The sequence below is a fragment of the Phyllobates terribilis genome, unplaced genomic scaffold (assembly GCF_046119375.1).
Source record: "Phyllobates terribilis strain yellow unplaced genomic scaffold, ASM4611937v1 Scaffold_9__5_contigs__length_417890890, whole genome shotgun sequence".
NCBI classification, from domain to species: Eukaryota; Metazoa; Chordata; class Amphibia; order Anura; family Dendrobatidae; genus Phyllobates; species Phyllobates terribilis.
Genome location: NW_027362769.1, coordinates 353,846,401 through 353,859,171, shown reverse-complemented (window position 1 = coordinate 353,859,171; position 12,771 = coordinate 353,846,401). Strand labels below are relative to the sequence as shown.

Below are 12,771 nucleotides of genomic sequence, written 5' to 3'. Positions count from 1 at the left end.
TGCGCGCTCTGTGCCGCTGCTGCTTCGGAGGCTGGCTGGGTGCGCTCTCTGTGCCGCTGCTGCTTCGGAGGCTGGCTGGCTGGGAGCGCTCTCTGTGCCGCTGCTGCTTCGGAGGCTGGCTGGCTGGGCGCGCTCTCTGTGCCGCTGCTGCTTCGGAGGCTGGCTGGCTGGGCGCGCTCTCTGTGCCGCTGCTGCTTCGGAGGCTGGCTGGCTGGGCGCGCTCTCTGTGCCGCTGCTGCTTCGGAGGCTGGCTGGCTGGGCGCGCTCTCTGTGCCGCTGCTGCTTCGGAGGCTGGCTGGCTGGGCGCGCTCTGTGCCGCCGCTGCTGCTTCGGAGGCTGGCTGGCTGGGCGCGCTCTCTGTGCCGCTGCTGCTTCGGAGGCTGGCTGGCTGGGCGCGCTCTCTGTGCCGCTGCTGCTTCGGAGGCTGGCTGGCTGGGCGCGCTCTCTGTGCCGCTTCAACAGTGACCTGAATGAAGTAGCAGGATACAAGTGTGACCTGCCACACTATTCAGCTCCTCCTGGCTGCGTGTAGAGGACACTAGTCCCTTTTTGTGTCAGTATGTATGGGCCCAGCATCAGGACCCACATCTATCGTAACTGTGTATCGGTGAATTTGTATAGTCTGAAATATCCCTTTAAGAAGCTAGTATTTTGTTGCTACTTTATCACATAGCCATAACAGCCAATCAGTGCTCAGCTTTAATCTTTCACATTGCTCTGGTAAAATGAAAGCTGTGTTGTGATTGGTTGCTATGGACAACGAGGCCTGTATTACCTCTGGACAGATTTGAAGCCTGTTGTGTAGTGTTATATTAAAACTAAAATGTACAAAACTGCCTCTGCTCTGCGGGCGCTAGGATTTCGATGTGATTTCCATGGCTACCCACAGCAGCTGGTGTTTGGCGCTGTGCCACATATTTGTCTAATCTTTTTTTATCTGAAAAGAAAATAATTCATAAATGGCGCATTTGTCCCCGGAGGCAGGCAGGCGGACAGCGCCAGTGAATGTGCTCTTATTAAATGCTATGATTCATATATTTTATCTACTTTAAAGTCCCTGATTAAAATGATGCCATCAAGAGCATGCGGCACCGGCAGGCTTTATATACACTCCTACAACAAGTCTGACATTTTTCTTATTTATGACTATAACTATCCTTAAAATGGAGTGAAAGCAATGCTTCCTGGGATTAAATTATGCAAATTAGCTCTCTGCCAGAAAAGAAGTGGGGGTATTCCTAATAAGATTGAGATTTTTAGTCACGTTGCTTTTTGAAAGGTCAGACCTATTTAGACTAGACGTCTAACAATGCGCTAGATTTATCATGACGGCTCACGCTGGGCGATGGGTTTGGCACGTCTTTTCAGTTGGCTGAAATTTTTTTTTGCACCCAAACTTTGATGCATCTTAAGTCGCAGCCCCTCAACCTTGATGCCTAAAGTTACACCAAAATATGGTGTATTTTAACGGTCTACCATAACAATAAATCTGCCCCACTGACTTATCGGTAGCTTGTGAATAAGGGTCTGTGCACACTTTAAGTATTTACTTCAGACATTTCTGCATCTCTTAGGAGGAAAAACGCAGCGTGAAATACTTTTTTTTGCCATGTTTTTGTTGCAGATTTTTCCCCACTCATTAGAATAGGTCAAAGGGGTATTCCAATCTCCAAGATCCTATCCCAATATGTAGTAGGTGTAATAGTAATAATATTATTAGCAAATATTTCCAATTAGAAATGTAGTGTAGTTCTTCTGATTCACTTTGTCTCTTTCCTCATGTGCAGGGCATTGCTGGTAGCTTGGGTATCCATGGTTATGACAACTAGCTAATTGTCACTATATCAGTGATCGTAACTACAGTACAGACCAAAAGTTTGGACACACCTCATTTAAAGATTTTTCTGTGTTTTCATGACTATGAAAATTGTACATTCACACTGAAGGCATCAAAACTATGAATTAACACATGTGGAATTATATACTTAACAAAAAAGTGTGAAACAACTGAAAACATGTCTTATATTCTAGGTTCTTCAAAGTAGCCACCTTTTGCTTTGATGACTGCTTTGCACACTCTTGGCATTCTCTTGATGAGCTTCAAGAGGTAGTCACCGGAAATGGTCTTCCAACAATCTTGAAGGAGTTCCCAGAGATGCTTAGCACTTGTTGGCCCTTTTGCCTTCACTCTGCGGTCTAGCTCACCCCAAACCATCTCAACTGGGTTCAGGTCTGGTGACTGTGGAGGCCAGGTCATCTGGCGTAGCACCCCATCACTCTCCTTCTTAGTCAAATAGCCCTTACACAGCCTGGAGGTGTGTTTGAGGTCATTGTCCTGTTGAAAAATAAATGATGGTCCAACTAAACTCAAACCGGATGGAATAGCATGCCACTGCAAGATGCTGTGGTAGCCATGCTGGTTCAGTATGCCTTCAATTTTGAATAAATCCCCAACAGTGTCACCAGCAAAGCACCCCCACCCCATCACACCTCCTCCTCCATGCTTCACGGTGGGAACCTGGCATGTAGAGTCCATCCGTTCACCTTTTCTGCGTCGCACAAAGACACGGTGGTTGGAACCAAAGATCTCAAATTTGGACTCATCAAACCAAAGCACAGATTTCCACTGGTCGAATGTCCATTCCTTATGTTCTTTAGCCCAAACAAGTCTCTTCTGCTTGTTGCCTGTCCTTAGTAGTGGTTTCCTAGCAGCTATTTTACCAAGAAGGCCTGCTACACAAAGTCTCCTCTTAACAGTTGTTGAAGAGATTTGTGTGCTGCTACAACTCTGTGGCATTGACCTGGTCTCTAATCTGAGCTGCTGTTAACCTGCGATTTCTGAGGCTGGTGACTCGGATAAACTTATCCTCAGAAGCAGAGGTGACTCTTGATCTTCCTTTCCTGAGGCGGTCCTCATGTGAGCCAGTTTCTTTGTAGCGCTTGATGGTTTTTGCAACTGCACTTGGGGACACTTTCAAAGTTTTCCCAATTTTTCGGACTGACTGACCTTCATTTCATTAAGTGATGATGGCCACTAGTTTTTCTTTACTTAGCTGCTTTTTTCTTGCCATAATACAAATTCTAACAGTCTATTCAGTACGACTATCAGCTGTGTATCCACCTGACTTCTGCACAACACAACTGATGGTCCCAACCCCATTTATAAGGCAAGAAATCCCCCTTATTAAACCTGACAGGGCATACCTGTGAAGTGAAAACCATTTCCGGTGACTACCTCTTGAAGCTCATCAAGAGAATGCCAAGAGTGTGCAAAGCAGTCATCAAAGCAAAAGGTGGCTACTTTGAAGAACCTAGAATATAAGACATATTTTCAGTTGTTTCACACTCTTTTGTTAAGTATATAATTCCACATGTGTTAATTCATAGTTTTGATGCCTTCAGTGTGAATGTACAATTTTCATATTCATGAAAATACAGAAACCTCTTTAAATGAGGTGTGTCCAAACTTTTGGTCTGTACTGTATGGATGTCTAAGGTCCTGCAATGCCCTGCACATGGGGAATCAGAAGAACTATACTACATTTCTAATTGGGAGGTATTTGCTAATATTATCGATAGATAGATAGATAGATAGATAGATAGATAGATAGATAGATAGATAGATAGATAGATAGATAGATAGATAGATAGATATATAATTGTCTTATCCCGTCCGTCTGTCTGTCCAGGAAATCCCGCGTCGCTCATTGGTCTGGCAGCCGCCAATCAGCGCCGCGGGATTTCTGAAAAAAGATGGCGGCCTTTAACGGCTCATCTGCGGAACGGAGCTCAGCGGCGATGCAGCCGTGAGATGAGCGCCGCGAGGCGCTCATCTCCCGGCCGGTAACAGCAGAAGGACCCCGACCGCCGGACCCATCTGCATGACGGAGATGCAGCCGGGAGATGAGCGGCGCGAGGCGCTCATCTCCCGGCCGGTAGCAGCGGAAGGACCGCCGGCGTCGCTGACCTCCATGCGGAAGGGAGGACCGGGGAGCAGCGCTGCGGGTCGGGATACTTCTGCTGCGAGCGCCCGCTCATGTCCCGGGTTCTCGCAGACGAAGTAGCCGCACAGGCAGCCGCTCCCCGGTCCTCACCAAGACTATTCGATGATTGGTCGGGTCCGAAGACCGCGACCAATCACTGATTTTAGCGCAAAAGTTAAATACCGCTGTGCTGATTGGTCGCGGACGCTGCCCGCGACCAATCACCGATTTGTGCGGCACATTTAAATAGCGGCCGCGACCAATTGGATGTCAGCGCCGCTCCCCGGTCCTCCCTTCACACCCTTGCCGCATGGATGTCAGCGGCGCTGCCTGTGCGGATACTTCCGCTGCGAGAACCCGGGACATGAGCGGGCGCTCGCAGCAGAAGTATCCCGACCCGCAGCTCCGCTTCCCGGTCCTCCCTTCACACCCTAGCCGCTGATCTCCCCACAGTATCCGCATGGTGTTACAAAGGTCCGGACATTTGTGTTAAAAATCGCTGATTGGTCGCAGGCGGTGCCCGCGACCAATCACCGATTTGGGTGCCAAATTTAAATATTGGCCGCGACCAATCAGCACAGCGGTGTTTAAATGTGGAGCCAAGATCGGTGATTGGTCGCGGCCGATATTTAAATTTGGCGCCCAAATCGGTGATTGGTCGCGGGCAGCGCCAGCGACCAATCAGCGATTTTTTTTTAACACAAATGTCCGGACCTTTGTAACACCATGCGGATACTGTGGGGAGATCAGCGGCTAAGGTGTGAAGGGAGGACCGGGGAGCGGCGCTGCGGGTCGGGATACTTCTGCTGTGAGCAGTCGCTCATGTCCCGGGTTCTCGCAGCGGAAGTAGCCGCACAGGCAGCGGCGCTCCCCGGTCCTCACTAATACGATTCCGCTCCCCGCTCCTCACCAATACGATTCGCGCTCTCCGCACGCGACCAATCAGTGATCTTGGCGCTAAAGTTAAACACCGCTCTGCTGATTGGTCGCGGGCAGCGGCCGCGACCAATCACCGATTTGGGCGCCACATTTAAATAGCGGCCGCGACCAATCACCGATCTTGCCGCCACATTTAAACACTGCTGTGCTGATTGGTCGCGGCCGGCGACCAATCAGCGATTTTGGCGCCAAATTTAAACCCCGCTCTGCATCGCTCTGCTGATTGGTCGCGGTCGCCGGCCGCGACCAATCAGCAGTATTGTAGCCAAATTTAAACACCTCTTTGCTGATTGGTCGCGGTCGCGACTAATCAGCGATTTTGGCGCCAAATTTAAACACCGCTCTGCTGATTGGTTGCGGTCGCCATCCGCGACCAATCAGCAGAGCGATGCAGAGCGGGGTTTAAATTTGGTCGCCGCCGTCAGACGCGACTAATCAGCGACTTTGGGGCCAAATTTAAACCCCGCTCTGCTGATTGGTCGCAGTCGGCAGCCGCGACCAATCAGCAGTATTGGCGCCAAATTTAAACACCGCTCTGCTGATTAGTCGCGACTAATCAGCGATTTTGGTGCCAAATTTAAACACGCTCTCCAGTCCTCACTAACACGGCTCACAGATTGGTCGCGGCCGCCGCCCGCGACCAATCACCGATATTGCCGCCAAATTTAAACACCGCTTTGCTGATTGGTCGCAGTTGCCTAACGCGACCAATCAGCGATTTGGGCGCCAAATTTAAACGCCGCTCTGCTAATTGCGCCCCGTCGGCCGCATACCTATTCTAGAATACCCGATGCGTTCGAATCGGGCCACCATCTAGTTATTAATAATAATAATATTATTACGCCTACTACATTTTGGGATAGGATCTTTGAGATGGGCGTACCCCTGCCAATCTGTAAGTAAAAAAATAAGCACTGTGTGCATGAGACTTTAGGAATCTCATTCACTTTGCTGTCAATAGGAAATCCTTCAGGGTATGTGACAAAATTGCTCAGGAAAAAACGTATCAAAAACGCAGCGTGTGCCAGACCCGAAGACTCCAGACACAGTAGGACTCCTTAAAGGCATTGCCACATCGTCTGTCTTCAGTAACACACTTCTCCTTTGCAATCCACCTTCCTGCTTGTCTGGGTGGAGATTGATGTTTTGGTGGTGTTGGTTCGGACTGTGTAAGGGGTGCAGTCAGACAGCTGTATAAATCAGGCTGCAATGCTCGGACTGGCCGACAGCTCTCCCGAACCAAGCGTGACAGCTGCATAGAAATATATGCAGCTGTCACGCTCTGGTCGGGAGAGCTGCTGGCCAGTCCGTGCATTGTGATCCGATTTTATTGGACAGTCTGACTTCTCCGTTTTAGGCATGAGCGTAGGGACAGCAAGCTGTCTGAGTCCGGCAATCTGGCCAGAGCTTGCAAGCTCTATAGCAAAGAGTTTGTAAGTGCTGCGCAGCTAGCCTAGGAAGCTGGCCACCTGTGACTGCGACACACAGGAACTTTCTTGAGAAAGGAGAGTTTTTACTTAAATGTTTCATATTTTTACAAGCACTTTTACCTGTTAAAGCGGAGATTGCATCTGCTCTGCCCTAATGAGGGGCACGTACCCTAAAACAGCGGTTTTCATATGGTTTTTGGCTTTTGCCAACATCTTCAGTCATGTTGCTAGGCTCCTCGTGCAGTTTTCTCACTCTCTACCGCTGTACCTTTAAATCCTGAGTTCACAGCGTGACTCCGCAGCACAGGATTTCCCTACAGCCCCACGTTACCTTTGCCCTGCAGCTTTTGGGAAGTTTTTTTTTTCGCTTGGCTTTGAGCTCAAAGCCCTTGAAAGTGTCTAATCCTCATTACTAATTCATTGACTACGTAGCTGTACTTTGAAGTGTCTTCGCTCTTTTGTAGCGTCCTTTTCGCCTGCGTACAAGCCTCCGCTGCGCTCAGGTTACATAAGGCAAAGCGGTGTCAGATGGCGAGAAACTTTCTTTCCGACTTGTCTAAGGAAGCTAAGAGAAAATGATTACCTGGAAGGTGGCTCTTGATTCCTTCAGCTACGACTTTTGTTGACTCGACAGGTTTCCCGTCTGAAAAACATTGATTAAATGAAAAGTACTTATTTTAATTTAAATCCTACGGCTATGTGCACACGTAGCGTTTTCGCAGCGTTTTTTCCTGCTGCGAAAACTCTAGTTAATAGGTCTGGCGTGCATAGCAATGCAAATCCGGATGTGCTGTGCACATTATGCGGAAATCTCCGCTCCGGATTCGCTTTGCGTTAGAAAATGCAGCACTACCATTGTTCGGGCGTTTCCGCCGCAAATTCGCACCCATTGACTTGAATTGAAACGCAGCAAAACCGCAGGTAACCTGTGGATTTGCTGCGTTTCAATTAAAGTCAATGGCCGCGAATTTGCGGCGGAAACGCGCTGCGTGTGGTACCCAGGTCGGGAGAGGAGACTACTACTCCTTTCATCTGATAACAGCGAGAGCAGCGTGGCTGGAAGGATCAGTAGTCTGCACTAGTGATATGATCACAGGTTTACAGCAGGCTGCCACAGATGCCAGGCCGGCTAGGTCCGCCATTGACTTGAGGCTATTAGGCCTTGCCTGAAAGTGTAATACACTGCCATACAGATGGATATTATGCCTGGCAAGTGCTGCTTAGAGGCAGGAGTCACTCTTGCATCTGTGCTGACATCCTACTAGTCTCCACTCACTTGCTCAGAGACAACTGGGAGAGCTGCATAACGTGGGAGGAGACTGTACCGTAAAGTAATATATAGCTTCATCTCCATACAGTAGAAATCCTGAATAAAATGCTGGTGTGAGGACCGTCCTTTCTGAAAGCTGCCAAAAAATGCTGAAAAACCACCGTCCTGACACCTCGCTCCCCTACTGCTTTGCGGGTGAAGTTTGGATCATTTTTACTGGAAATATCCAGCTCTTACGGAAACTTTAGGACCCGAAAACTGCAGCAGTCAGCAAAAGAAGCAGCACTGTCCCGGCAGTAGACCAGCTGGATGGGATCAGCGAGGTTATAGCCTGCAGTTGTGAGACCCCCGCCTCCTCCGGCCCCCGATGATGTGATACCGTGCAGCCTTTTAATGTTTTGCCCACCATATGGCTTGAGAATTACCCTAAATGCTAGTTTCCATGTCCAAAGTTGCTAAAGAGATTGTCAGATGTGGACAATCCTTTTACTTACTGGGCCCCAACAATCAGCTGTGAGGTGCAATACTGCACACAACCTGTGGTGGGGAGGGGGTGCTGTTTCTGGACGAAAGCAGCATTTTTTTTCTATACCCCTTTAAGCCTCCATTCACACCTGTCTTTTATTGATGTAGTCTTTGTATTTGCAGGGTCTGCTTCCTTGGCGTCCTAGCGCTGATCATTAGCTGGGCATCAATGGGTCTGGAGCTTGCTGTGGCCGTGGTAAGCCCCTCAAAATTAAAGGGTCTCTCACAATTGGGCAGTCTGAGTGATTACAGACTTTGCTTTTCAGCCTGGATAACCCTTTTTTTTAAATTTTATTGTGCAGATCATTATTATTATAGAGCACCTGTTTTGGGTTTCCTGCTCCTTGTTGGTGCAAAATACCAGACTTTTACTGGATGAGTGGCCTTCGAAAGGGGGTCTTGTGGATAAATCCAGCTAAGCAGTCTCATACTTTGAACTGATGAGGGGCAAGAAACTCGAAACTGCTTTCTGGAGAAGATTTATGTTTGGCTTTATCTCCCAAGTCACTTGACAATGCTTTTTAAAGGGCCAATATTGACTTGTAGGATTATAACCTCCAATAGGTGGCAGTAGAGTTCCTGCCCTCTTCCTCTGTCATACATGTCAAACTCTGACCCGCAGGGTGATTATATTTGGCCTGCGACACCAGAACCACCACTCCTATGTGGGGCCCATTATTCTGTATGGAGGACTATGTGGGGCCCATTATTCTGTATGGAGGACTATGTGGGGCCCATTATTCTGTATGGAGGACTATGTGGGGCCCATTATTCTGTATGGAGGACTGTGTGGGGCCCATTATTCTGTATGGAGGACTGTGTGGGGCCCATTATTCTGTATGGAGGACTGTGTGGGGCCCATTATTCTGTATGGAGGACTGTGTGGGGCCCATTATTCTGTATGGAGGACTGTGTGGGGCCCATTATTCTGTATGGCGGACTGTGTGGGGCCCATTATTCTGTACGGGAGGACTGTGTGGGGCCCATTATTCTGTATGGCGGACTGTGTGGGGCCCATTATTCTGTATGGCGGACTGTGTGGGGCCCATTATTCTGTATACTGGTTGGCCCGCGACTTTGTCCAAGTTTTTCATTTTGGCTCTGTCTTTTGAGATCCCTGCTCTTTGTAGAGACCTATTTGTACCTTTTTTCCAGGGAGCATTTTACGGCCTATAAATGTATCTAAGGCCTTTAAATTAACTCTAAGGCTGTGTTCACACGATGCGTATTTCATGCGTTTCCGCGGCGTTTTTGCAGTTGCGTAAACGCCGCGGAAACGCATGAAAAACGCATGGTAGAAGGGCAGCAATGTTCCCCAATGGAAATCCGCATGTGCTGTGCTCATGATGCGGATTTTTCCGCAGCGTTAACGCTGCGGTCAAAAATCCGCAGCATGTCAATTAATTTTGCGGAAACGCGGCGATTTCGCCGCCATTGACTTGCATTAGAACGCGCCAATTCCGCAAGACAGCATTTGTACTTGCGTAATTGGTGCGTTCTAATGTGCGGATGGTACCCGGGTGTGGAGGAGAGGAGAGTCTCATCCACACCCAGGTACCATTAAAAAAGCTGTAAAAAGAAGAATAAAATAAAAAATAAATGTATTCTTACCTTCTGTCGGCCCGCGCAGCGCTCCCGCTTGGTTCCCGGCACTTGCAGTGAGTTGTAGGACCTGCGGTGACGTCAGAGTCATGTGACGGGTCACGTGACGCTGACGTCGGCAGGTCTTTCAATTCAAAGTTGCCGGCAGCCGGGAGAACGGAGTGAGCAGGACAGCGCGTGCCATCAGAGGTAAGTATATACACTCTCTCGGTTCACACTGTATAAATCCATGCTGTTTGCATGGATTTATATAGTGTGACCTAGTTATCAAGCACTTTCCAGGTGATGCTAAAATCGCCTGGAAAGCGCTTGTCATCTGCATGCGGAAACGCATGTGAATCTGCATGTGGATCCGCATGTATTCTGCAGGAAAAACGCATGCACAATCTGCATGCGTTTTTTCTGCCAGGGAGATGCAGAAATGATGCAGAAATTTTCTGCTTCATTTCTGCATCGTGTGCACATACCCTTACACCCTTTACTAAAACTGACATGTCAGGAGTGGTGATTGCCCCCCTTCAATGATATATGGTATAAAATACTTGGTTTAACTCGTGTCTCCTTTATCATCAAGGGCTCCAGTGACTTTTGCGTGGACCCCGACAAATTTGTCGCCAAAGTGGTAGACGAAAAATCTATCCTGAATGCAGGTAAGTGGATCGAGGAAGCCTTGGCGACTTACAGGTTTACACCTGATCACTCAATGTCAAGCAGCTGTTGCACAAGTAAATGTAATCTAAGGAGTGGAAGTTTGCAATTTATGTGCTGGATATCTCATAATAAAGGCCGGTGCAGACGACCGTGTTCTCCACATCTAAGAAAATCCGTGTGATCGGGGTGTGATTTTTTTTTTTTTGCACTGACCCATAGAGTTGAAAGGGCTGGTGCCATCCGATTCTCTGAGGCTAATCGTGCAGGCTACAATTTTCTCCCTTAGGTTGAGTCTGTCCTAGGGAGAAAAAAAAGGTTGTGTGCACAGCCCCATAGAATAATATGGGCACAAGTGCTGTCCGTCACAACCACGGATCGCACTCATCCGAGTCATACGGTGGTCTGCACGTGCCCTTAATGATGGGTGTAGTCCCTCTGCACAAAGGAATAGCTGACGTTTAAAGATTAAAGGGATAATTAAAGGGATAGATGGTCTCTGTCAGCTCATACGTAGTTATACCTAAAAGGCAAAGATGAAATGAAGGTTTTGCATATTTTCCTGACCCGAGATTTTACTGCTGGTTATCTGTTTCCTCTCCTCTCACCTTTTAAGCATCCCCCTGGCACGCTACATCTGCTCCCCAGCCCACATTAACAAAGATTAGACCCCCGCTCGCCCCCCTAATGCTCGGCTTCTTCCATTAGAGCTCTAAGCCGATCATACTCTTTTCCGTGTGTCATGATCTTTCGGCTTTTTAACCCTTTATAGCAGGTGATCAGCATAATGGCTTATTAGCGAGAGATTTTCATTAGGATTATGCCACCAGACTGACACATTCAGCAGGGCTGCGCCAATGCAAATGTAGGATAAACAGCCCCCATTTAATCAATATTATACATTTTGCTATGAAATTTCAAGGGGTCTTATCACATTGTGACGTTATGGCTTATTGCTGCATGGTCATCAGGGATCAACTGCTCGGACCCCACTGATTCCTGGAGGGGTGCCGACAAGGACTTTGCAGTGCAAACTATGGAACAGCAAGCTGCGCAGCAGCACTCAATGCCTGCAGGCTGCCTCGAAGGCAAAGGTAATTCAAGGGTAACACAACACTGCCCCGTTTAGCAGCAAGCTGCATCAAAAGCAGACGAGACGTAAGAGAACAGTAGCACTGCCACATTCGACTGCAGGTCCAAGAAGCTGGGCGCATGCGAACAAAATCTAAGAATGGGATAAAAGGAAAAAAGTGGAATGAATTAGACATGGATGAAATAGCTATGAGCCAGAGTAAAAGGCGCCATCAAGTGGCCGCATGCATTTCTGTTTGAGACGGCCTCTTCTTTCATCCATGTCCTTCTATACGTCTCCAGCTGCACTCCGCACTACTGCAGATAAATGTAATGTTCTCGTATTTACATGGTGCACGGACTCTGTGCATCTCCAGTAATGCGGGACGAAAGCATACCAGACAAGAAATCTACATTCTGCTACATCCCGGTAACAAGATTTTGCACTTTGGAGATGAAGCTTTCATCTGACGCTCTCGCTCATGTCTAATTTAGCAGCCTGTCACTTCGCGTTTGTATGAAACCCTATTTAAAACATCAGTGGAGGAGGCGATAGAGGGCTGGCGGCCGCCGCTCACGCAAGACATTGGAGCTAAACTCGTTCTAATGGGAGATTGATCCGTTCCTTCAAGTGCAGTAATTACTTTGGAGGATAATACATCACAGATCTCGCCCTTCCTTTCCCTCCTGATCGTCTTGAAGCGTTCTCCAGAACAGATAGTTATTCTTTGTTTAGCTGAAGCATCTATCTAGCCGAAATCGCAAATATGTATATCGCACTTGGCATTCATTCCCCTCCTCTCCTTGTTGTGCTTGACACCCCCTTTCTGTACTTTATAATCCTCAACCCCCAGACTTTCTCACTCTTCATCTCACCCCTTCTCTCCTTGCTGGCCAAAGACCCCCCCCACTCCTCCTTGCTGGCCTAAGATCCCCCCCCCCCCCTTCCTTGCTGGCAAAAGATCCCCCCCACACACTTTCTTGCTTGTCAAAGATCCCCCCCTCTTCCTCACTGGCTGGTGATCCCTGCTTCCTCCTCTCACCCTTGATTCCCCCCACCTCCCTCCTCGATGGCCCTCGATCTCCCCCATCTAGATGGATATTTTGTTATTGTATTACGGTGTGTATATATACAGCAGTTAGTCATCGGTTACATACATGCTCCCATTGCTCCTGAGGTCAGTGATCGGCTGCATAGACCGGCAGCATACTGCAGTTCCAATCACAGATTCTAGAGTCCAGAAAGAGCGCCACCACTGCCTAAGGGCAGTGTCTGGTATTGCAGTCAGCAGTATCCACCTGT

The 12,771-nt window shown here is 48.4% G+C and overlaps 1 protein-coding gene across 4 annotated transcripts in view; it reads left to right on the top strand.

Moving 5' to 3' along the window:
* Positions 1-12,771, top strand: part of TTYH3 (tweety family member 3) — an 80,089-nt gene that overhangs the window by 32,173 nt on the left and 35,145 nt on the right. For all 4 annotated transcript variants that reach the window (XM_073648147.1, XM_073648145.1, XM_073648144.1 and 1 more), the window contains exons 6-7: positions 8,271-8,343; positions 10,324-10,399. In XM_073648147.1, coding sequence (XP_073504248.1) covers positions 8,271-8,343; positions 10,324-10,399 — 149 coding nt within the window. The remainder of the gene's footprint in view (positions 1-8,270; positions 8,344-10,323; positions 10,400-12,771) is intronic.